The 27,045-nt window shown below is 43.4% G+C and overlaps 1 protein-coding gene across 1 annotated transcript in view; it reads right to left on the bottom strand.

Moving 5' to 3' along the window:
- TOP3B (DNA topoisomerase III beta) overlaps nucleotides 1-27,045 on the bottom strand; it is a 133,110-nt gene that overhangs the window by 45,684 nt on the left and 60,381 nt on the right. The window contains exons 10-13 of the mRNA XM_073629054.1: nucleotides 24,691-24,845; nucleotides 22,917-23,022; nucleotides 15,163-15,309; nucleotides 9,453-9,626 (exon numbers count right to left, since the gene is read on the bottom strand). Coding sequence (XP_073485155.1) covers nucleotides 9,453-9,626; nucleotides 15,163-15,309; nucleotides 22,917-23,022; nucleotides 24,691-24,845 — 582 coding nt within the window. The remainder of the gene's footprint in view (nucleotides 1-9,452; nucleotides 9,627-15,162; nucleotides 15,310-22,916; nucleotides 23,023-24,690; nucleotides 24,846-27,045) is intronic.

Raw genomic sequence — 27,045 nt, 5'->3', positions numbered from 1 at the left:
TTCTATGAGAAATGTGGTGTCCTTTTCACTTCCTCTTAACTGCATAGAAGAATATCCTCCTTCCTAGCTATCGTCTGTAACTACCAATTGCCCTGCTGCCTATGTATGAGATGAAGAGATATGGACATGTTTGAGGTTCATATCTTGAGAGCAGCCTGGGGTAACAACCATGGTTTTCTCTCTTGATACAGTGGGGAATTGTAGCCACCCAAAGACAGAAGTGTGTTATTTGCAGTACTGCCAAATGAAAATAAAGCAAAAGAAGCTTGAAAACTAATGCAACCACCAAACCAAAGGCAAGTAACTTGTAACATTACATTTTTAGTTTTGGGTTTAGATACACTTTACTGATGATAATTCTAAAGGTTTGCACTTTGGGGCTAGAAACATGCATGCATCATACACTCTAGAGGGGACAGCTCGGGGAGTCAAAGCTGGCTACACATAAATCGAAATTTGGACGGTTTGGCAGGGACCAGCCAAATTTTCTACCCATGCATGGGCACCCTGGTTGTGCAGAAGTCACTAGTTTGACTTCTGTACAATCACCATGTATTTTTTAAATAAACAGTGCCACCGGCCATAGCCGGCAACACTGATCATTGTGTTCTGACAGCAGAGACATCAGAACACAATAGCACAGCGGGAGTGATAACCCTATCCACCTCAAATGTGTGCATGGGGAAATCAACACTTTTTTTCCACTCAAACTGCTGTTTGAATGAAAAAAACTGCATAATGAATGGGCTACCTGAGACGTATCTTGGGGGCCTGGTAGGTCACAGACCTAGTAACTGCATGCAATGCCAAGCTGCAGTTTCTAAAGCAAGCAAAATACTTTCTTGTATTAAAGAAGTTATAGACTCCAGAGAGAGTTGCACAATCTTGTTTCTGTACAAAGAATTAGTAAGACCTCATCTGGAATATGCAGTCCCGCTTTGGGCACCAGTTCACACAAGAGATCTTTGTGAACTGGACAGAGTGCACAGAAGGGCAACTAATCTGATAGGAAGCATGGAGGACATCAACTACAGTGCATCTGGAAAGTATTCATAGTGCTTCACCTTTTCCACACGTTATGTTACAGCCTTATTCTAAAATGGATTCAATTAATTATTTTCCTCAAATTCTAGAAAATATCCCATAATGCAGTGGTGCCCAACCTTTTGAAGAGCGAGGGCCACCTAAACGACTCGGTAACCGGTTGTGGGCCACAATGAGCGCAGCGGGTGGATGGCACATGCAGAGCGGACATGGCTACAGCCCACTCTACTCTATAGGGCCAACGCTACACTTTTTTTTTTTTTTTTTTTTTAGCGGATCGGATTGGAGGTAGGCGGGTGTAAATGGACACAAGTCCGTTTACATGTGCTGCTTCCTAGAGGTGAATGGAGGCTCTGATTGGGTCGGACCGTTTTGTGAAAGGGGCCCAAAAGACTGCTTTCACACTGATGCCCTGTGGTTTACCCTCACTGCGTGTGCAGCGCAGTGCACCTGTGGCTTTCCTGCAGGTTAGCTGCACTTTGCCATAGACTTCTATTATATCCTGCAGGTGTGGTGCACTTTCAGAAAGCACAGCAAACCCGCAGGTAATAACAGAAGTCTATGGCTCAGTGCAGGTAACCAGCAGGTGCATTGTGCTGCACCTGTGTATCAGTTTGAAAGCAGCCCAGTAACCACTGCAGAACAGATATGCCCATATATACGCTGTGATTTTAGCAATAAACTTATCTTTATTAACAGTCTTCTATTCAGGTATCACCGGCTGTTCCTGTCCCAGGCAGAGTGCATTTGGTATCACTCTGCCTGTGACAGGAGCCGGTGCTATACAGGAAGCATCAGCTTATGCTCTGCAGCCGCTTGCTTCCGCTGCTGCAAGCTTCATTCACAACATTCATGCTCTGGGATGGCGGGTCAGGAACCCATGTTATGGGCTTGCCGACCCACCATCCCAGAGCAGGAAGTCACGGGCCACATGTGGCCCCCGGGCTACTGGTTGGGCAACCCTGCCATAATTACAACGTGAAAGAAGTTTGTTTTGAAATCTTTGCAAATTTATTAAAAATAAACTAAAAAAAAAAATCCCATGTATGCAAGTATTCACAGCCTTTGCTCAATACTTTGTTGAAGCACCTTTGGCAACAATTACAGCAAGTCTTTAAGAGTATGATGCTACAAGCTTGGCTTAACGCTTAACACCTATTTTTGAGCAGTTTCTCCCATTCTTCTTTACAGGACCTCTCAAGCTCCATCAGGTTGGATGGGGAGCGTTGGTGCACAGCCATTTTCAGATCTTTCCAGAGATGTTCAATCGAGTTTAAGTCTGGGCTCTGGCTGGGCCACTCAAGGACATTCAGAGTTCAGGACACTCAAGTTCCTGCCGCTGAAAAACATCTCCATAGCATGATGCTACCACCATCCATGCTTCGCTGTAGGGATGGTATTGGCCAGATAATGAGAGGTGCCTGGTTTCCTCCAGACATGACACTTGCCATTCAGGCCAAAGGGTTCAATCTTTGTTTCAGACCAGAGAATTTTGTTTCCCATGGTCTAAGAGTCCTTCATGTGCCTTTTACTGAGGAGTGCTGCAGAGATGGGTGTTCTGGAAGGTTCTCCTTTCTCTACAGAGAAAGGCTGGAGCTCTGTTAGAGTGACCATCGGGTTCTTGGTCACCTCCCTGACTAAGGCTCTTCTTCCCCGATCGCTCAGTATGGCAGGGCGGCCCACTCTAGGAAGAGTCCTGGTGGTTCCAGACTTCTTCCATTTATATGATGATTGTTCATTGGGACCTTCAATGCTGCAGAAATTTTTCTGTAGCCTTCCCCAGATCTGTGCCTCGATACAATCCTGTCTCGGAGGTCTACAGACAATTCCTTGGTCTTCATGGCTTGGTTTGTGCTCTGACATGCACTGTTAACTGCGGGGCGTTTGCCTTTCCAAATCATGTCCAATCAATTAAATTTACCACAGGTGGACAGTTGAAAAAACATCTCCAGGATGATCAGTGGAAACAGGATGCACCTGAGCTTTTGAGTGTGATGGCAAAGACTGTGAATACTTATGTATATGTGATTTTTTTATTTTTAATAAATTTGCAACAATTTCAAACAAACTTCTTTCACGTTGTCAATATGGGGGTAAGGAAAAATAGGATTTTTTAAAACAGCTTACCTGTAAAATCCTTTTCTTTCGAAGGACATCACGGGACACAGAGCCACAGTAATTACTGATGGGTTATATAGGTATCACTGGTGATTGGACACTGGCACACCCTATCAGGAAGTTCAACCCCCTATATAATCCCTCCCCCTTGCAGGGATACCTCAGTTTTGTAGCCAAGCAATATAGTGTATTAGAAGAGGGGCGGGACCTCTGTGTCCCGTGATGTCCTTCGAAAGAAAAGGATTTTACAGGTAAGCTGTTTTAAAAAATCCTATTTTCTTTCTCGAACATCACGGGACACAGAGCCACAGTAATTACTGATGGGATGTCCCAGAGCAATGCTACCTGAGGGGGGGGAACCACGACCAAGTAGGGTGCAATCAGACCTGAGGACCCTGTACCGCTGCCTGCAGCACACTACGCCCAAAGGCGATATCCTCATGCCTTCTCACATCCACCTGATAGAATCTGGTGAATGTATGAACTGAAGATCAGGTTGCGGCCTTGCAGATTTGAGCCATAGAGGCCCGGTGATGCACTGCCCAAGAAGCACCAATAGCCCTTGTGGAATGTGCCCTGATCTGAAACGGAGGAATCTTCTGTTTCAAACCGTAAGCTTGAATGATCAACTGTTGAATCCATTTAGAAATGGTAGCTTTTGACGCTGCCTGTCCTCTATTGGGGCCCTCTGGCAGCACAAACAAAACATCCGTCTTGCGGATCTGAGTAGTTGCCCCTAGATAGGCCTTAACTGCTCTTACTACATCCAACGAATGTAGAGATCTCTCTTCCGGAGAACAGGAATCTGGAAAAAAGGAAGGTAGAACAATGTCTTGGTTTAAATGAAAATCAGAAACCACCTTCGGTAAAAAACTAGGATGAGGGCGTAGTACCACTCTATCCTTGTGTATAATCAAATAAGGCTCCTTACAGGAAAGAGCTGCTAATTCTGATACTCTTCTAGCAGAAGAGATGGCCACCAGAAAAATTAATTTCCTTGTCAACAAGACCAAAGGAATCTGACTTATTGGTTCAAAAGGCTGTTTCTGTAACACAGCCAGGACCAAATTCAAGTCCCAGGGGTTTAGGGGCGCTTTAACCGGAGGATTAAGACGCATCACCCCCTGCATAAAGTTTCAGACCAAAGAATGCGAAGCAAGTGGCTGCTGAAATAATACTGATAAAGCAGAAACCTGGCCCTTGATGGTACTCAAGGCCAGCTTCATCTCTAATCCCATCTGTAGAAAATCAAGGATTCTACCTATGACATATTTCCTGGGATGCCAACCTCTGGATTCACACCAGGTTATATAAGCCTTCCAGACTCTATGATAAATCATCCTGGAAGCTGGCTTCCTTGCATTAATCAAGGTAGATATGACAGGACCTGAGAGCCCACGACTCTTCAGAACGTGGGTCTCAATAGCCAAACCGTCAAATTTAGCGTTTGTAAGGCAGGATGGAACACTGGACCCTGAGATAACAGGTCTGGGTGTACCGGTAGTGTCCACGGGGAACCCACCGTCATCCTTACTATTTCTGCATACCAAGTCCTTCTGGGCCAAGCGGGGGCCACCAGAAGTACCGACTTCCTTTCCTGCCTGATCCTGCGAAGGAGTCGTGGTAGTAGCAGAATAGGCGGGAATGCGTAAATCAGTGAGAACCGATGCCACGGAATCACCAACGCATCCGTCCCGCATGCAAGAGGATCTTTTGTCCTTGCCACAAATCTGTCTATCTTTTTGTTGAATCGGGATGCAAAGAGATCTACATCTGGAACCCCCCATCTTTGGCATATGGCCCAAAAGACGTCGGGATGCAGAGACCATTCCCCTGGAAGTAACTGCTGGCGACTTAGATAGTCCGCCTGCCAATTCTCTATTCCCGGGATGAAAACTGCCGATATGCATGGCACATGCATCTCTGCCCAGACTAATATCTGGTTCACCTCTTTTTGAGCAGCTCGGCTCCGGGTGCCTCCCTGATGATTGACATAAGCCACTGCTGTGGCATTGTCGGACTGGATCCTGACCGGACAACCCTGTAGCCTGATAGTCCAGGCTTTTAGAGCTAGATGTATCGCCCGGATCTCCAGAATGTTGATGGGTAAGGTCCTCTCTGTCTTGGACCATACCCCTTGGACCGCAGCCTGTTCCAGAACTGCTCCCCAACCTGACAGACTGGCATCTGTTGTTACCACCGTCCAGGTAACCGGTAGAAAGGATTTCCCCTTCTGCAGGTTTTCGGGTATGAGCCACCAATTGAGGCTCTGACGCACCGCATGCGACAGGTGCATCGGAAAGTCTAATGCCTGAACCTTCTTGTTCCAGGTCGACAGAATACTGTGTTGCAGCATTCTTGAGTGAAACTGAGCATAGGGAACTACTTCGAATGAAGACACCATCTTCCCTAGTAGCCTCATACAAAGGCGGACTGAGGGACCCTTCTTGGTCCTTACTGTCAGAATCAGCTCTCTCAAAGCAGTGATCTTTGCCTGGGGTAGAAATATTTTCTCCTGGCTTGTATCTATAATCAGACCTAAATACTCCAGTCTTCTTACTGGTTTTAGGAAAGACTTTTCTAAGTTGAGGATCCAACCCAGGTGTTCTAGATACCTGACCGTGGTCCTCAAGTTTCCATTCAAAGAGGCTACCGACCGGTCTATCAAGAGCAGGTCGTCTAGGTATGCTATGACAGCTATACCCTGAGCCCTTAATCTGGCCAGAGGAGGAGCCAAGATCTTTGTGAACACTCGAGGTGCAGTGGCTATCCCAAAAGGCAGAGCCACAAACTGGAAATGGCGCCCTCCTACCTCGAAGCGCAGAAACTTCTGATGAGCAGGAAAAATGGGCACATGCAGATATGCATCTCTGATGTCTATTGATGCCAGAAATTCTCCTCCCTGCAGGGTGGGAACTACTGTTCGAATTGATTCCATGCGGAAAGATTGAATCCTTAGGAATCGGTTCAGATCCCTTAAGTCCAAAATGGGCCTGACATCCCCATTTGGCTTTTGGACCGTAAAAAGGTTGGAATAGAAGCCCAATCCCTGGTCCTTTGCGGGAACTATCATAATGACCTCCTGCGACAAAAGTCGCTCTAACGCTAGAAGGAGCGACTGCTTCTTCTCTGGGTCTCTGGGAACATTTGATCTGAGGAACCGAGGAGAAGGGAATTCCTGAAACTCCAGCTTGTACCCTAAGGTTACCGTGGAGACTACCCATCTGTCCTGGAAGTCCTCGTGCCAGAGCTCTGAGAACTGTCGCAGTCTTCCCCCCACTCGAGTGAGCAGGGGCGCCCCCTCATGCAGAGGTCTTAGTGTTTTGCCTAGTAGGCTTCTTTCCCCAGGACTTCTTTTGTCCCTGGGGTTGACTCTTGTCTCTGGACCCCGATGGAGGCGGCCGTCGAGACTGCCTGGAGGCTGAAGCCCCCGGCGCTGGGGAAAGAGTCCGTTTGAAAGAGGGACGCTTACTCTTCTTCTTGACAGGTAAGAGAGTGCTTTTCCCACAAGAGATTCTCTTGATATAGTTATCCAAGTCCTCTCCAAACAACCTTGCACCACGAAATGGAAACCCAGCCAGTAGCTTCTTACATGGTGCTTCGGCTGACCAATTTTTCAACCATAGGATTCTACGTATATGCACCAACCCCAGTGAAAGACGGGAGGTTTGCACGATAGAATCTCTAATGGCGTCAACCACAAAGCATAAGGCCGCTGGAAGGTTAGCAAACCCCTGGGCCTGCTGTTCAGGTAATACTTTGATGACCTGCTTAACATGGTCTCTTAAGTATTGACAGACTCCAATCGCTGCTACTGCAGGTTGGGCCACTGATCCTGCTAAGGAGAAAACATCCTTCAATAGGGATTCCATCCTTTTATCTACAGGATCCCTGAGCATCTGAGCATTGTCTACAGGACAAGTCAGGCTATTATTTACGGAGGAAATGGCGGCATCAATAGCCGGTATTCCCCACATTTTAATAAACTTTTCTTCCATCGGATAAAGTGTTGAAAACTTTCCCGGCGGAAAAAAACGTTTGTCTGGGTGATCCCACTCAGAATAAATAAGCTTTTCAAGTAAAGTATGAACAGGAAAAGCATGTGCTGCTTGGAAAGGTTTCAGTGACCCCAAAGCAGAAGAGGATTCTTTAGCAGTTTCAGGTATGGGCAACTTAAATGTGGAGCGGACCAATCCAGTGAGGATCTGCACTAAGACTTTCTCCTCTTGGGAAGTCGCAGAGGGTCCCTCTCCACCTGAATCCTCCGAAGAGGAATCATCCATCCCATCCCGATCCTCTGAAAGGGATTCATCTCCTTTATCCCAGAGCTCCTCTGTCTGAGGGTTTTGGGGAACAGAGGAAAGCCTAGTGCGTTTTCTTCCACTGAGTGAAGACATAATCACGGCCATTAATCTTTCCTCTAGACCATTAATGGTTGAGGAAAAAACCTCTTGTGTAATATATACAGGGGCTGAAGTGCCAGAAGCAGGTGTAGCCCCTGACCCCGATGGCTCTCCCTGGCTAGCCGTCCCTGGCCCATCTTTAGGGGGGGAGGATGCTGCCGACAGGGGGCCCTCAGAACCTGAACGAGATCCCCTAGTGTCTCTGGTTCCTGGGGTGCTTGAACCTCTTCTACCCATAGTGCAAAGCAACAAGGTGTGAGGTATACAAATGAACACTGCCCGCTGAGCGATGTAGTCTGGCTAAAAGCCTTGCTACCCAATGCTCAGTCTGGTGTTACTTCAGTAAATGCTGCCTAGAAGAATGCCTGTGTCCCACCTTACATGCGACCGTCAGCTCTGTGTCTCTCAGAAGGCTGAGTGCACCTGTACAGAGTGCCTTTAATAGCCTGCAGCTGGCCTGAGTGGGAGTCTAAACACTCTGTGCTGACGTCCCGCCCCCTGCACTACCGCCCCCCCCCCCTCGAGTTTTGAAAAAAACGAGCGCTTCCCGCACTGCCGACTCTCCTGTCATGCTTCTGGAGAAAGGCTGGGGATGGGGGGGGGGGGGGGAGGGAGGCTGATAACAAGATCTGCCTGAATGGCTATCTTCAGAGATGGTGGCCATTAGGCCGCAGAGCCCGGGTGGTATAACCACTTTCTAGACCCCTGTGGCCCCTCTCTAGCCTGGGGGGAACATTCAAACATGAGAAATCCCCCTTTCCACCTTACCTGCTTGCAGCCTGCTTTGAGATGCTGGGACATAATCAGCACTGAACACCTGAGACAGTCAGTCAGCATGTGTAGGTTTGTGCTCTTGGCAGCCCCCGGTGGTCACAATAGGCATAGCATGCATTTACCTTAAAGGAGAAAAGCCACTAGAACTCAAAAATTCTGTGGAATCTCCTCTTACCTTATCCAGCCGCAGGGTGCTGTTTACACAGACCCAATCTTCACCTCTCACGGTGGGCTCCGTTTGAAAAAACCGTCAGAGACTGGGGCCCCCATCAGTAGGGGGATCCAACAGTTCTGGGACCGTAAAGCACCTCGCCAGAAATTAGGAAGTTTAAAGCCATTTTCTGATCTGCGGGGTCCAGCTCTCTAAAAAGAGAAGCATTACGGGTAAAACCTCGTTTCTTCGGACACGAGGCCCGGGTACCATTCAATTCGGCCATGAAAAGACACTTTGAATGGATCCGGTTCGCCTGGCTTGCCCCAGTATAGGATCTAGGATATTCCCTTTGGAGCTCAGCACAGGACATCTTTACACGTCCATCACCTAAGACACTGGCGTAAAAACTGAGGTATCCCTGCAAGGGGGAGGGATTATATAGGGGGTTGAACTTCCTGATAGGGTGTGCCAGTGTCCAATCACCAGTGATACCTATATAACCCATCAGTAATTACTGTGGCTCTGTGTCCCGTGATGTTCGAGAAAGAAATAATGAATTTAATCCACTTTTGAACAAGGTTGTAACATAACAATTTGGAAAAAGTGAAGCGCTGTGAATACTTTCTGGATGCACTGTACGAGGACAGATTAGCTGAACTGAATTCATTCTCCCTTGAGAAGGGGCGATTAAGGGGGGTTACGATCGCCAGGTATAAATACATAAGAGGCCCATATAATTTTAAGTGGGTGCAAAGTTTTTCACTTTAAGATCATTGCAAAGGGTATAAGGGCACCCTTTGTGAGTGGAGGAAGAGAGGTTTAACCTCCACATATGAAAAAGGCTTATTTACAATAAGGGCTGTGGAATAGACTCCTTCAAGAACTAGTTCTAGCTAGCTCAGTTGATTGTTTTAAATATTTTATCTATGAGCTACTTACATTTATGCTGTATCACTTACCAATACCATGCTTTTCCATCAGAGTGATGAGCTCTGCTTCTGTTAAGTAATCTGGAGGACATGTCTGTTTCTCCACCAACTTCACTTCTTCCACACCAAACTTATCTCCTCTTTCACAGGACTGAAAACTTTCCTCCGGGGGGATGCCTTGCCAGGGCATGATTTCTGTGTATCCTGTAAAATAACCAATGTGAAAGTGTACTGTTAGTTTAAAGGGAAAGCACATTATATTTTAGTGAGCATACATTTTGATGTATTACTGTGTTTACTGTAAAAATAATGTGTGTTGTAACAGTATTGTACTGTATTTGACAATTTCACACTTGCTTCGCTACTTTGACGCACAATTATGCAGCTTTGTTTTTCTCTCACTTTTCTGATATGCATACTTGTTCCTGGGTTGGTGACCTAAAAAGACCTGAAGCCAATGAGTCCATATAATAACCAAGTAACCAGCATTTTCAGAGGGAGGTCAGAAATGGCAGCACTCATGTTTCGTCTTTGACAAGTTGCCTCTAATAAGTTTAACCTCCCTGGCGGTATGATTATTTCGGATTTTAGGTGCTAAAAGCGGTACAATTATTTTGCATGGAAATTTGGCGTTTTATATTGTAGGTCTGTAATTCTTAACAATAACACACTTAAATCTGTCCAAACGAGTCTAGTAGATATCCCGGGTATGATAAAGTTTGAAACACAAAAACATAAATTTTAATATAATAAATAAAAATAAATAATTAAAAAAAATAAAATAAAATAAATTTCCCCACGATTCACTATCGCTCAATTCTGCAAGTGTTCTAATTTACTATCGCTGTTTTCTAGCTGGTCTAAAGCCACTTTTGACGTAAAGGGACACTTTTTGGTTGCTATGGACAATCTCCAGTTTCCAGGCAGAAAGAACAGTATATGTAATAAAAAACTGCATGCAGGGCATGGGCCAAAGCACTGGGGACAAAAGGGATGTGAAATAATTTCATACAGTACTGTAATCTGTAAGATTACAGTACTGTATGTGTTATAATTTTTACTTTTTTTTTTAATTTGCCGCCAGGCTCCGCCCCCGTGCGTCGCGACGCTCGCAGGGAACGGAGCCTGGCACAGAGAGGCTTCGGAGGAGGACGGAGCCCACGGACACTGCGGGGGACATCGCAGGATCCCGGGGACAAGGTAAGTATACCGCTCCAGGATCCTGCAATGTAATCCCGAGTGTGGCTCGGGGTTACCGCTAATGGTGCTGAATTTTAACCCCGAGCCACACTCGGGAAAACCGCCAGGGAGGCTACAGGATTATTGGTTTAACAGTAAATTCCTTTTCCAGAAGTACATCACAGAACATCTTCATATCCATTATGATAGGGTGATGGTGCCAGATTAGACCCTGATCAAAAAAGAAGGCAGTAAATCCCAAGCCATGGGACAACCATGGAAGAGGCTGGGGTCCTTATATCATGTGATGTACTTCAAGAAAAGGAATTTACAGTTGAACCAAATATCCCTTTTTTTCGATCGTACTTCACATGTTCGTAATAAGGAAGTCCCAAAGCACTCAATATGCGGAGAGGGCAAGACGACAAGCCCAAAAAACCCAAACCAACACAGGTTAGAACTTCACAGCCGTCTGCAAGACCCTTCTAAAGATTGTATCCACAGCAGGCCGAACATCTACCTTAAAGTACTTAGTAAAGGTGTTAACTGAAGACCAGGTAGCAGCCTTGCAAATTTGAGCAACAGAAGCCTTATTTTGAATAGCCCAGGAAGTGCCAAAATTCCTGGTAGAATGAGCTGTAACATGGAAGGTTGGGTCCCTTTCCAGAAGGCCATAAGCCATAATGATGGATCCACCTAGATCTGGTAGATTGGAAGCTCTCCAGGAAGGACAAAAATAAAACAAAAAAGAAGTCAGATTCCCTAATCAAAGCTGTCGACCTAAGATAAACCTTCACAGTGCAAACCACAACCAAACTATGTAACGCACAATTTTCATCTGAGGATTCAGAAAGAAGGACAACAACACAATATACTGAGAGATGAACACTGCTCAAGGTTGGTCCGTCTGAATCTGCCAAGATTGTAAAACACAGGTGCCGGCCCAGCTCGTAACTAGAGATGTCAGGAGAAAATCTGGATGGCCCCACACTGAAATCACCTTTATTGAAAAATATCCAAAAAAACAAAGACCAATAAATATGCAGCAGAGGGGTAAGAGATCAGCTAATGCGTTTGACTCTTACAAGCGCTTATTCAGGAAAAAGCACTAGTAAGCATGAAATGCATTAGCTGGTCCCTTACCCTTGCGTGTATTTATTGGTCTTTGTTTTTATGGACATTCCATGGATATTTTTCAAAAAAGAGGATTTCAGTGTGCGTCTGTCCGGATTTTCTCCTTCTGAACACAATATATTGGTTGGGATGAGCAGAAGTAAACACATTGGGAAAAAAAAAAAAATGACAGAGGCCAAAAAAACCCAGATTATTTTATGAATACCTTATGAATGACCTGGAATGGTCTTTTACAGTCAAGAGCCACTAACTCAAACTCAATGAGCTGAAGGGATGGCAATCAAAGATAAGACCATTCTAGTCAGAAGGACAATGGGAATGTGCTAAATAGGCTCAAACAGAGATTTCAGTAACACAGAATATACTAAGTTGAGGTCATTCAACTTCCTCAACACTAAGAGGAGGAACAATGCATGTGACATGCTGTACGAAGGCTCATACTAGGAAATGAGAAGCAAGAGATCATTGAAAGTGCTGCGTAAACTGTTTGGCGCTATATAAATCCTGTATAAAAATAATAATATTAAGAATGAAAGCCACCAAGGCCGAAATCTGATATTTGATGGTATTCAAACTTTTTTCCACTACAGATTTAAGAAAAGCCAAAAACTCATCCAACAATGTTCCTGAAAGGCTTCTAAACCTCACATCAGGTAAAGTAAGATTTCCAGGTCCAATGATAAATCTTCAGTGAAGTAGCTTTTCTAGCTTTGAGGAGGGTGTGAATGACAGATTCTGACCCTACTGACAGAAAACCCCTATTTCTCAAGACACTGGTTTCAACATCCAAGCCAAAAAAGCCAGCAACCATAACGTAGGAACTTGTAAAACTGGACCATGCAACAGGAGGTCAGGGTGGAGTTCTACATTCTCCTGGGCCAGGCCAGAGTGGCCAGGATTACCAGAATCCCCTCCAACTGTATTGTACAAAGAAGCTGGGGAAGAAGCTGCACCAATGGGTAGACATAAACCAAGGAAAATCTGTTTCACGTTGTCACATTTAGTTGAAGAATCCTGGAATAAAACTGGGCAAAGGGCACTGACTAAAAGAAGGAATCATCTTCCCCAGAACTCTTATACGGAGATGTATCGAGGGTCATGACGGAGCTATCAGCAACAGAGTTTACAGTTTCTCAAGCATTTCTCTGGGAGAAGAATGACCTTTGACAAGAAGTGGGGACTAGGACCGATTTTTGGAAGCCCAGGATTCGCCCAAACCTTTCCAAAGTGAGAACTGTCCTGCATGTCCAACGCGGGGTCCGGGTACTATGCCTCTGGGCTAAAAGCTGTAGGCCATAGATCAGTCTCCTGTTCCCATCAGGAAATCCCAAGAAGATCAGCTGTAAACAATTTCTTTCTTCCTAAAACATGCAGTTTGGAAAGTCCGCCGTCCGTCAGCTATGCTTTTTAAGGCCGCCTAAGCCGCGTTCTCAAGCTCTTGAGAGAAAGAAAAAGGTGCCATTTCTTTTTTCTATGCGAGTTGCCAATTTACTAGTGCTTCTCAGTACATTTAATGCTGCACTTAGTTTGGTGCCCCCCCAATGTGTTCTCTTGATCCTGCAGGTGTATCCATCTATCCACCCAGTGGATACTATCGATGCCGCGCCGAGACCCCTGCCTGTGGAATTCCACATCCTTGCCACTCTTATGCCCCGTACACACGGTCGGATTTTCAGACGGAAAATGTGTGATAGGACCTTGTTGTCGGAAATTCCGACTGTGTGTAGGCTCCATCACACATTTTCCATCGGATTTTCCGACACACAAAGTTTGAGAGCAGGCTATAAAATTTTCCGACAACAAAATCCGTTGTCGGAAATTCCGATCGTGTGTACACAAATCCGACGGACAAAGTGCCACGCATGCTCAGAATAAATAAAGAGATGAAAGCTATTGGCCACTGCCTCGTTTATAGTCCCAACGTACTTGTTTTACGTCACCGCGTTTAGAACGATCGGATTTTTCCGACAGCTTTGTGTGACCGTGTGTATGCAAGACAAGTTTGAGCCAACATCCGTCGGAAAAAATCCTAGGATTTTGTTGTCGGAATGTCCGAACAAAGTCCGACCGTGTGTACGGGGCATTACAGTAAAGAACCCTCTACGTAGTTTAAGGTTAAACCTCTTTTCTTCTAATTTTAATGAGTGACCACGAGTCTTGTTAAACTCCCTTCCTCGAAAAAGTTTTATCCCTATTGTGGGGTCACCAGTACGGTATTTGTAAATTGAAATCATATCCCCTCTTCTCTTCTCCAGAGAGAATAAGTTTAGTGCTCGCAACCTTTCCTCATAACTAATATCCTCCAGACCCTTTATTAGCTTTTTAGCCCTTCTGTTAATACACTACACCTGCTGTTTTGTCTAATTTGTTTTTGTCAATTTTTCCAAACTTGCATATGACCACTCTGTCATAATTGACGTATGAGAACACCTCTGAATGGTCACTGATCATTAGTGGGGACCAAAGCTGTCAGTGACAGTCTAAACAGACACCTAACAGCTGTGAAAAGTGCGGAACAGGCAACTCTTAATTTCATGAGATACCCGGGATAAAACAAGTATACCACATACAAAACAAGTCCTGCTATTAGTTATAAAGCTCTACCAACATTTGTTTTTAAGTATATCATCAAACATCTTTTAAATGATTATACTCAGCTTATGTTTTCTTGGGTATCTAAAGTTGCCCAAAGATGAGAGACACAGCAGGAAGATCTAACCTGAATGACTGACACAAACATGCAGGTTCATAGCAACCAGATTATGCATGTTTATGCACTTGGCAAGAAAATTCTTATACAGGCAATGTGTTTTTCCTGACATTGGCCAGGGGAGTTCTGCGCATGTTGCAGAGTGCACACAGACATGGAGTCAAACATTATTTTTGCTGAAAAATGTTAACAAAGCAACTACCCAATCAGTGACAACACTGTATATGTGGTCCCTATGCCTATTAGCAGGATTTATGAGATATGATTTGCTTTAATTACTGAAAAAAAATCTGCATGTGTTCAGATAGGATATGGAGTATATTTGGTTAACCACAGGATCTATGTTTGAAAAGGAATCAATTGGCAACACTAGTCCGTGACATACAGAATAATCCAACAAAATCAAAATGTCTATGTGGCCACTCTTTTTCACAATGTCACAGCTGGGCAAATCTGAATCAGGTAAAAAGACCTATTTCCTGTGATGCAACAGAAGCTTTCCATATTCTGCTTTACTAAGTTATGTTGTGAATCAACATGATATTTTAGAGGTGGAGCGCACACAAAAAATTTCTCAAAATGTCAGATTCTGGGTGGATGGGTTTAACAGTTTTTCCTAAAACAATATCATGTTTTTGCTTAAAACTGGGGCTCTTTTTTATGGTTGGTTCAAGTAACAGTTGCAAGTTAATCCACATATTTCCACCCCTTACTCACCTTGAGAGATCACCTCTTTGCAGGTGGTTGAGAACTGCTCACGACCAACGCTAAAAACAATCACTGTTTGTAGGTATTTGCAGTCATGACTGATGGTAGCAATGAAATGTCGGGTTATATATTCATACAGCCGCCAAGAATCCCCACCTTGGAAGGAACAAGAATGCATGATCAGTTAAGGCAGCAATGCGATTATGGCAATATGACAATTATTTATGCAGAAAAAAGCATCATAAAACGAAATAAACATATGTTAAATAACTGGATATGTGTACAGTCTTGGATGCCCACATCTGTGAATTTCTGTCACAGTTTATGGGGTTGCATAGGAACTATGACTAACCCACAAGAAGAGATATCACTACATGAAGCATTATTGTTTCTTTTAAAAAGTTAAATGTATTTTTCAACAACTGGGTTAGTGAGGGCGCATTTTCTGAATTAACCAGGCTTTATTGCATTGCACGTTGCTGTGAGACTTATGCCGCGTACACACGAGCGGACTTTACGGCAGACTTTGACGGACTTTATGACGGACTTTCCAAATGAACGGACTTGCCTACACACAATCCACCAAAGTCCGTCGAATTCCTACGTGATGACGTACGACCGGACTAAAACAAGGAAGTTCATAGCCAGTAGCCAATAGCTGCCCTAGCGTGGCTTTTTGTCCGTCTAACTAGCACACAGACGAGCGGACATTTCGACCGGACTCGAGTTCGACGGATAGATTTAAAACATGTTTCAAATCCAAGTCTGTCCAACTTTTGAGAAAACAAAGTCCGCTGGAGCCCATACACGATCGAATTGTCCGACGAAATCCCGTCCGCCGGGCAAAGTCTGCCGTAAAGTCCGCTTGTGTGTACGCGGCATTACACTGGAAACATGCTCACAACTGGTGAAAGCAGAATACCTATAGTGATAATTTCAGCAGTGTGCTGCTGCCCGTTTACTGACCTTCATTACAGACTGGGACTGGTGTTTGACCAAGTTGTACTGCTTAACCCTAAAGTCAGGGACCTGTAACAGTATCTGGATCATAAGACTGGCTGAACAGGTGTATTTCAGCAGTGTATCCATTTGGTTGCCTGGAGTTCAGCTTTAAAAATTTACTAGAGGAAAAGATTTTGTTTTTTAATTCCTTAAATTTCTGGAGAGCTATGCTACAGATTGCATGGCAAAGGCTAGATTTAGAGTACATGAAACAAAGTGGACTGGGGCTGAAGTGTATGGCTTCTAAATAAGTATAAGATTGAAAAGACAGTTCAGGAAAAGCAAAGTTTGGCTAGCTAATGCACTTTCTAATCTAATAAAAGCATAACAAAACCGGAGTTTAACTTGAAATGCAATACAGGAACTGATGTGAAAGGTTCAGTGATCTTTATATAGTATTTTGTCATTCTAATCAGGTAATTTTTCAGGATTCCCTCTGTGGTTCAACAGCAGAACTGCATTTTCTGTCATTGTTTGCATGGTCATTTCCTTAAAGCATTAGTTCACCTTTACAAAAAAAACTGCTTATTCGGGTAAGAGGCACCTGTAGATAAAAAAAAAAAATGTGCAGCTTTGACTAAACAATTGTTAAACAATGCCCTGGCTATAGGTCTAGGCATTATTCCATCCTGTCTTGTTAGGATATTGCTAAGACGCGTCCAGCCAATTCAAACACCACTCGCATGAGGTTTTTCTCCCCTGTTGCAGTAGCTCGGAGCTCAGCGATGCTGTGATGAAGGAAACAGTGGACCACATGTGCGGGATTTTGAGAGCTCGCACCTGTGACGGAGGGGGGGGGGGAGCAGTAATGGCTGGGATAAACTAAGCAATGTTCTAGCAACAAGGCAGGATGGGATGATGCCAACTTGGGGAGTTTTTCTGCCAGGTTTTGGGAGATAAATGGCCTACATCGAGCAAAAGAATGAATTACTCTGGTCAAAGCTGCACAGTTTATTTTAATATACAGGCACCCCTTACCAGCATAGGCAGTTGTTTTTTTGGTAAAGGTGAACTAACACTTTAAATTGGTTACAAATGTACAGCCCTGGCCAAAGATTTGAGAAGCACACAAATATACATTTTCACAAAGTCTGCTGTCTCAGTTTTTATAATGGGAATTTGCATATACTCCAAAATGTTATGAAGAGTGATCATATAAATTGCAAAGTCCCTCTTTGATATGAAAATTAACTTAATCCAAAAAAAAAAAAAATTCACTGCATTTCAGCCCTGCCACAAAAGGACCAGCTAACACCATGTCAGTGATTCTCTCATTAGCACAGGTGTCAGTGTTGACGAGGACAAGGCTGGCAATCACTCTGTAAGGCTCGATTCACACCTATGCATGTTGCTTTTGAGCGTTTTTGGAGGTTTTTTTTTCATGCTTGGCACGTTTTTGAGCAGCGTTTTTGTAGCGTTTTTGCCGCGATTTGCGTTTTGCGTTTTTTTTTTTTTTACAGTCTTAAAAAAAAAAAAAAAAAAAAACGGCAAAAACGCACCAAAAACGCACCAAAAACGCTGCAAAAACGCTGCAAAAACGGTGCACTTGCGTTTTTGATGCTTGTCCATTGAAATCCATTACATGCAAAACGCTGCTTTTTGCATGAAAAAAAGTCCCCGACCCTTTCCAAAAACGCAGAGATACAAAAAAGCATTGATGTGAACATGTTCCATAGGAACCCATGTTAAAAAATTCCCATGCATTTCTGCAAAATGCAAAATGCATCAAAAAACGCGCTAGTGTGAATGGAGCCTAATACTGACTTAGAATACTGATTTAATACTGACTGAGTTAGAATAACAGACTGGAAGCTTTAAAATGAGGGCGATACTTGAAATCATTGTTCTTCATCTGTTAACCATGGTTACCTGCAAGGATACACGTGCAGTCATCATTGCTTTGCACAAAAAAGGGATTCACAGGCAAGGATATTGCTGCTACTAAGTTTGCACCTAAATCAACCATTTATCAGATCATTAAGAACTTCAAGAAGAGAGGCTCAATTGTGAAGAAAGCTTCAGGGCGCCCAAGAAAGTCCAGCAAGCGCCAGGACTGCCTGGGATAGGGGCACCACCAGTGTAGAGCTTGCTCAGGAATAGCAGCAGGCAGGTGTGTGTGCATCTGCATGCACGGTGAGGCGAAGACTTTAGGAGGATGGCCTGGTGTCAAGAAGGGCAGCAAAGAAGCCACTTCTCTCGAGGAAAATCATCATCAGGGATAGACTTATATTCTGCAAAAGATATAGGGATTGGACTGCTGAGGGCTAAAGTCATTTTCTCTGATGAATCCCCTTTCCGATTGTTTGGGGCATCTGGAAAAAACCTTGTCTAGAGAAGAAAAGGTGAGCGCTACCATAAGTCTTGTGTCATGCCAACAGTAAAGCATCCTGAGACCATTCATGTGTGGGGTTGCTTCTCAGCCAAGTGAGTGGGCTCACCTACAATTTTGCCTAAGAACACAGCCGTGAATGGTACAAAAACATCCTTCGAAAGCAACTTCTCCCAACCATCCAAGAACAGTTTGGTGAGAAACAATGGCTTTTCCAGCATGATGGAACACCTTGCTATAAGGCAAAAGTGATAACTAATTCCGCGTACACACGACCGGACTTTACGGCATACTTGGTTCGGCGGACCGGAGTCCGTCGGACAATTCGATCGTGTGTGGGCTCCAGCGGACTTTTTTTCCCCAAAAGTTCAATGGACCTAGAAATGAAACATGTTTCATATCTTTTCAATGGACTCGAGTCCGGTCGAAAAGTCCACTCGTCTGTATGCAAGTCCGATGGACAAAAACCGAAGCTAGGGCAGCTATTGGCTACTGGCTATGAACTTCCTTGTTTTAGTCCGGTCGTACGTCATCACGTACGAATCCGTCAGACTTTGGTTGATCGTGTGTAGGCAAGTCCGTTCATTCGAAAAGTCCATCGTAAAGTCCGTCCTAAAGTCCGTAGGACAAAGTCTGCCATAAAGTCCGCTCGTGTGTACGCGGCATTAGTGGCTTGGGGAACAAAACATGAAAATTTTGGGTCCATGGCCAGGAAACTTCCCAGACCTTAATCCCATTGAGAACTCAATCCTCAAGAGATGGGCATATTAAAAAAAAACCCACACATTCTGACAAACTCCAAGTATTGGTTATGCAAGAATGGGCTACCATCAGTCAGTATGTGGTCCAGAAGTTGATTGAAAGCATGCCAGGGCGAATTGCAGAGGTCTTGAAAAAGAATGGTCAACACTGCAAATATTGACTCTTTGCATAAACTTAATGTAAATGTCAATAAAGCCTTTGACACTTATGATATGCTTGTAATTATACTTCAGTATAGAATAGTAACATATTACAAATATCTAAAAACACTGAAGCAGCAAACTTTGTGAAAAATAATATTTGTGTCATTCTCAAAAAACTTTGATGGGAAATATGTGCATTTCAGCATCCGAGAATATCTAGCATGTTTTTTTCTACTAATTTGCCATCTCAGTCATGTGTAATCCCAAAACAGTAATTACTCTAAACCTGCATTAAAATTTTGTTAAACTATATAAAAAAACGATCATGCATATAAATCTGAAAATGTTAACCCTGCTATTAGCATTGAGAATACAGGCAGTCCCCTACAAACATCCGACTCCTACTTACTAAAGGAGGGAGACAACAGGAAGTGAGAGGAAATCCACCCCTAGGAAGGAAAAATTCACTCCTGCAAGAATTAATATGGGAAAAAGGTGTCTCTACTGATGCTTTATCACCAGTCCATTTTTCCCTAACAACCCAAAATTTTCAAAATCCATATGTCATTGGGACAGAAAGTGAGGTGAAATCTTCTGAAAAGGGGCACGGAATACAAAACAAATGTTACAGGGGTGGTAACCCTTCCCTGTGCTATCTAAAAAACTTAATAGATTTTTTGGCTGGAGCTACACTTAAAAAATGTACCTATTCCGACTTACAAACAGATTCAACTTAAAGCGGAGGTTCACACAAAAATTGAACCTCCGCTTTTCGGAACCCTCCCCCCCTCCAGTGTCACATTTGGCACCTTTCAGGGGGGGAGGGGGGGGGTGCAGATACCTGTCTAAGGCAGGTATTTGCACCCACTTCCAGGCATAGACTCCCACGGGAGTCTATGCCTGTTCCCGTCCCGCTGCGCTATCTGCTGGGACACACACGGGTCCCAGAGACAGCACGGACTATTCAGATTGCACTGCGCGACTCGCGCATGCGCAGTAGGGACCCGGGAAGTGAAGCCGCAAGGCTTCATTTCCTGATTCCCATACCGAAGATGGCGGTGGCAGCATCCGAGGACCGAGGGACGGTTCGGCCTCAGGTGCCGACATTGCTGGACCCTGTGACGGGTAAGTGTCCATATTTTAAAAGTCAGCAGCTGCAGTATTTGTAGCTGCTGACTTTTAAAAAAAAAATTTTTTCGCGGGACTCCCTCTTTAAGAACAAACCTAAAGTCCCTATCTTGTTTGTAACTCGGGGACCGCCTGTATCTAGTAAATACACCTGCATGCCTCCTGTGTTGTGCTGTCAATGCTAACCAGGTGCTGCTAATCTCCTGGTAGCACAGACAGACTTGCTAAACTGGGAATAACAGGATGCCGTCCTGATACACAGCTTGCCCTCAGTTATCCTGTAACGTCAGAGGCTGACACGTGCCCCTGCAAAGAATAATTCACAGCAGCTCTTCTTCAGATTCATGCTGTAAAGCACTCGAAGCACAGACTGGGTGTTGCATCTTTAACCACACCCCCAGCCTTACAAGCAGCACTATGCAAGGACCCAGGTATTTATTTGGAAGAGTTTCTTGGCATTCATGAGGGTTTATTTTATCTTCAGTCCATATTTTAGAGCTAGGATTAATGTTCATTGCTTCACATACATTTTTAGAGGATAGCTCAGATGTGAATGCAGTGCCCTGTAGTTCCTTACACCATTTAGAAGATCTTTTACGTCAGAAATAAGACATACACTGTTTTCATTGGGGCATATTTCACCAATGCGCTATGTTGAGATGGAACAAGAAAAAGTCCTGCTTTTGAGGTGCATTACACTTGATTCCCATTCAAGTCATTAGAAGTATGTCCTTCAAAAATGTAATACGTCATTTCTTGCTTAAAAAATAAATAAATAAATAAATAAAAATGTAATGAGTCTGAAAGCACTTAAATGTTCCATCAAGCACATCTGGTGTAAATGAGCTCTTGGGACCTTTAGTTTATGGAAGGAAGGATAATCTTTTTGCACACAGTCTTTGAAACCGAAGATGGGTATGTTTACTTCAGCCAAGTTTTCTGCACCATGGCTTCTTTGTGAAGCTCTGGCAGCAAGGAAAGCAGTAGAAGTTGCCACCGATTTTGCACCATTTTCGATTTTAAATACAATTTTTGAAAAATACTTGTTCTCCTCATGTGGTCATTTATTTTTTAAAGTACAGCACTATATAAAATGCTTTGAATCTAAAAATAAATGATAATAATAGCCCTGATGATGTGCTTCTAGCATTCATTGCTTATCCCTCCCAGAAATAGATCTCTTGAAAGAACATGCACTAATACATTTAAGGGCATATTTAAAACAGAGAGCAAATATTACTATCACCCTTCACCAGAAATTGCAGTGTTTACTCCGCACTACGCCTGCATTTTACAACTCATTTAAAGAATGCAGGCCAAGGTGTGAAGCCTACAGTGTCTGATTGAGTGCTCACTGCATAACAGGAGTGAGCATTCACATGACTTGCGCAGGTCATATGACCAGGCTTCTCTTCCTTCCAAATATAGGGAGAAAAAGAGCGGACAGCCACCCTAGTGTGATAACATTTATTCCATTAAAATCTTGTATAAAAACAAAAAGGTTGCACTCACAAGTGGGGACTTGATAATCAGTTACACCAACATGTGCCTCCTCTCCCAGGCCTGTAAAAGAACTGAGCTCCAAGGCTCAAAGAGCGGGGATGGATGTTGTGAAATCATAGCTGCACGAGGAGCCATACATGCGCCCGGACCAGCCGGCGCTGCGTGATGTCAAACCCGGGCCACGATAGGAGGTGATGACAGGTAGATCATCTCCCTGTGCGGTTGCTATGACATGTTTTGGAGGCGCGGCCTCCTCCTTATGGTCACTATGCGCGGCTCCTCGTACTGTCCAGCGGAACGCTGGAGCTAGGATTTCACAACATCCATCCCTGCTCTGAGTCTTGGAGATCAGTCCTTTTACAGGCCGGGAGAGGAGGCACACATGTTGGTGTAACTGTGATCATCAAGTCTCGGCTTGTGAGTGCAGCCTTTTGTTTTTATACAAGATTATAACGGAATAAACGTTATCACACTAGGGTGGCCATGCGTTCTCTTTCTCCCTATATTTGATACAGATTTCACTCCACCATCCAGTGGATATACAAGGGAGCTGGAACACCAAGATCACGAGAACTGTTAAACGCTTATTGGTTTCCAAGTGTCTGTGGGACTTGCGCTGACTGGAAATTTTTGTATGTTTGGATTCTCTTACTTCCATCTATCTATCCTTTTCCCAGATCATAAAAATGAAAGGGGCTTTGCTTGTAATAAAGTATTAAAATAAAGTGCTAAGCACATTTGTACAGCACAATGCTGTGTTTTATAAATGTGAGATTTATTTTAAAGCATTGGAATGGCAATGGTTAACCCACATTGCTGCTTTATAAATGGGATCCTTAGTCATAAATCATGCCACTTCAGTTACTGTGATAGTTTTTAAAAGATTTGCAAAGTACCAAGTTCTGCCTCTGTTGCTGAACGCATGGGCGTAATCGGTGGGTGGTCTCCAGCATCAGTTCCTTTCCTTGGACGATTTATACCATCGGCCAATAAAGCTTTAACCTGAAATCAAGATAATACACCGTTACACATGCTAAAGTCACAGGATGCAGACAGAAGCAGTATATCAAAATATGTGGCAAAATGTTCTGTTATTTACACAAAACAAGCTTAGCTATAAGTAAGGCTATCTTCCATGTTGGATTATATAAAGACAAACAAAATTATGTTCTCCTACAGATACCTTTAGAATACACTTTGACAATAATGGAATTTTCCTAATTTATTGTCACTTCCTACCTAATTTGATTTCAAAATGTTAAAACATAAATATACACGCGACATTAAAGTGGAAGTTCAGTCAAATCCTAATTGCTCCCATCTCCATTCTAAGCCTGTTTTTAACTACTCTGCAAAGGAAAGATTCATATATTTACCTATTCTGAGGGCACTCTGGTTGGTCACATGATCAGCTCCCAGCGCTGGCTTCAGTGTGGAGGAGGTCAGCTGACAACAGATGCCCCATAGTAAGCCTATAGGTGACGTCATCACATCAGCTCTGCAGCCTTTGTCAGCAATCTCTCCTCTTCACTAAGGCCAGCCGCGATAAATCATGTAACCACACTGGAGCACCCTCAGAATACGTAAGTATAGACACCTTTCTTTTACAGCAAAGGTAGGCAACCTTTAAGGGGTGGAAAGCTACCTGAACAGCACGAAAGAGAGGAAAGATAGCCCCCTTTTTTTTTTTTTTTTAAAGAAATGAACTAGCGAGGCTACTAAATAGTAAGAAAAACTGAGAAAAATATAATAAAACAGATATCACTGTAAAAATATAAAGTTAGCCTACTTTAAAAGTGGACTGTATCAGTCAGCAGGGCAGTGGACAGTGTCAGTTTTTTTTTTTATATTTTTTTTTTTTACTTTTCATTTTCTTTTTTTATTTTACAATAATCCCCCCCCCCCCCATAACAGTGTCCTCTGCTCCTTTTTGTCGTGCTGACTGCCTACTGATCACATCCCTGGACAGTGGGGAGCAGGAGTTAGTAGGAAGGAAGTAGGCACAGTGTGCCTGTAGACCCCCCCCCCCCCAACATTAACAAGCTGGCAATTGGTTGCTAGGACCGCCCTGTGTTCCTGCAACCAATCACCTGCCAATTAACTTAAAATGTTGACTAGGCCAGCTCCCGCCCTCCATCCTGAGCTGTGCTGTCCCTTCTCTCCGCTCTGCAATGAGGATGATAGCGGAAGAGTCTGTGGAGGAAGGAGCGGCACGCTGTCGACAGGTAGATCGCGATTAACAGTTTGCCAATCCCTGTTTTACAGGGTAGTGAGAATAGGCTTAGAATATAGAAGGGGGGAGGCATGAAAAGTATAGTTAGGATTTGACCGAACTTCGGCTTTAATTTTTCTGCACAAAGAAAGAAATTTTGCTCAAATACAACAGTACTGACAATATGGGGTTGATTTACTAAAGAAAAAAGGATTGTGCCCTTTGCAGTTGGACTCTAGATTAGTGAATGTGGTAAAACTTCACTTTGTAAAGTAAGCTCAATCAGGTGCAAAGAAAATAAAAACAAGCCTTTTTGCTTGCACATGAGTGGACTATGAAAATCAGAGTTTTATCACATTCAGTAAGCAATGAGTGCAACTGTACTTGCAAAGTGCACAGTTTATTTGCCTTTAGTAAATCAACCCCTATGAGTTTAAAACTCCACATTCACTGCTTACTGTATCAGCCCAAAAAGGATTGTTGGACTGCTGTTTCAGTGTTCCTTTCAGGTCAAAATTTTCTGGGTAATGGGTGGTTTCTGTTCGGGGATAGCTGATATAACCCTGTGTGTACAATCGCTCCGCAATCTGCATAGTATGCTGTGGGCCCATTCCTGAAACAGAATAAAAATGAGATGTGTAGTTGCCCGATCACTTCCAGAAGTAGATGTCTCCTGCCAAGGCTGGTCAGATTTGTTTTATTTTACAAATGACAGCAAAGAAAATGGAGCTACTACTTTTCTGCCAGATGTTAAAGCTGGATTAAACCCAAAACCAAAAATGTAATATATTGCTTACTGATTATTTGTGGTGGCTGTATTTGTTTTATTTATTTTTTAACTTTTTCCCTATTTTTTGACCTGGTGATCTGGCCAGTAACACACCTCCTGTATTAGAATGCCTCCACTCTGAATAAATGAGCACAGGGGTTACAGCACACAGCAGCATTGCCAGACTGTAGGGGAGTGTAGTGTTAAATGTATGTAGTTTAGATACACTAAGAGCCAGTTCACACCAGAATACTGTGTGGGAAACCCGTGTTCCATGCGCATTTCCCACACCATGTTAAAAAAGCACTGCAGTTGCGATCTGCAGCAGGTGTCAATATTAAGTTATTGACACCCCAAATGCAGGTCGCAAACGTGGTGCGTTTGCCCGCACCAGTACAGAAGTATCACGCGATCCAATTGCAGTGAGTTTTCAAAAGTAGTGCATGCACTACTTTTGGGGCGGTGCGGTATCAGCACATTGAAATTGAATGGGATGAAATCGCACCGCACAGAACTGCATGTGAATTGCACAGGAACACACAGTGCATTACTGTGCAATTCCCAGTGTGAACTGACCCTAAAGCTGAACGTAGATGGATAGAATTTTTTTGTTTGTTTTTAACATTTGATGTTGGAATGAATGTACTTTACTGAATGAAAACCACATATACTTTTAGAAATTTGTTCTTTCGAGAAAAAATTTCCATCCTGCTCTTTCTAATTTTCCCATAACTGCAGTTGAAAATGAATGTCAATTTGACCCACTAATAATAAGAAAAAAAACGAACAATCATTCTTTTCCAAAGAATTTTTATTTGAAATTCTACCCATCTATGGCCAGCATAACAAATTGAAGCCAAACGCCAGCTCACACTTCATAATCAGTTAGAGCAAACAGTTTTGTTCCTTTTGGGATAAAGGTTTTATGTGAAATAATAAAAGCTGATTATTGTAAAAGCCCCTACCAGTGTTAAACTGTTTCTCTCATCCCTGTAAACTGATACACCTGGAAAAAACAACAAACTGCCTTGACCAACAAATGAAAATAATAGAAAGTCTTAAAAAGAAAACAAATGCAGTCATCGCGCAACTAAGAATTTGTAAGCTGCAATAAAATAAAGGTTTGCTTTTGGGTTTAATACTGCTTTAAATAGTTATTTGATTGGATGCTTTCCCTAAGGCCTCATGCACACAGGGTGTTAAAAAAAACAAGTTGCAAAGCCAGTACTGACGCCAGGAAAAAGTGGCTGTAAAAACATGTTTTAAGAAGCATTTTGCATTGGCGTAAATGTGCGTTTAGCCCGCATTAGCATTTAGCATTTCTCTGCCCTCTTCTTTTTTCAACTCCCAAGTCCAATTACTACAGCTTAAAAATGCTTGACGTTGCTCAACTCTGTATACAAGGCGTTTTTACAGCTGTAATGCGGCTGCTTCAGAACACGCTGGCCCTGGGTTTTTTTTGCAGCTTGAAAACACCTGTGCCACTAAAAACTCATAAAAGCCTATGTGTGCATGGACACATAGAATAACATGGAGAGGCGTTTTGTTTTTTTAATCAAAAATAAAGCTTTATTGAGCATAATGAAAAAAAAAGACATGCAAATACAAAGTGCAATAGGCACTAGTCATAAGGTGAAAGCATTGACATGTGCATAATGAATGAGAGACATTACAGGGTAACGGGGATTACGTGTATTTGAATAAAGCAGGGTATATGACACACATGCAGGGAATGTCAAATTGTCCAGCACATATTAGCAGAACCAAGTGTGCCCTAAGGGGGGGAAGCAAGACAATAAGGAGCCTGAGGATAAGTGGACACCATATAATGTGGGCGGAGTTTCAAATGTTGGTTGTGGGTCACTCCTCGGCAGGGCAAGTGGAGGTGTCCTCCAGCTACCTGTCCCAAATTTTATAGTATTTATTCGGGCAGCCCCTCTGTAAGTATACCTTTTTATAAGAGAGGGTAACATTGATAGCCCTTATCCACTGTTGGATAGTTGGGGGCGACTCTTTGATCTAGGTCTTGGCTATCTGCATTCTG

The sequence above is a fragment of the Aquarana catesbeiana genome, linkage group LG01, assembly GCF_042186555.1.
Source record: "Aquarana catesbeiana isolate 2022-GZ linkage group LG01, ASM4218655v1, whole genome shotgun sequence".
NCBI lineage: Eukaryota > Metazoa > Chordata > Amphibia > Anura > Ranidae > Aquarana > Aquarana catesbeiana.
Note: the sequence above shows the minus strand (reverse complement) of the source record. Positions and strands in the feature narration are given on the sequence as shown.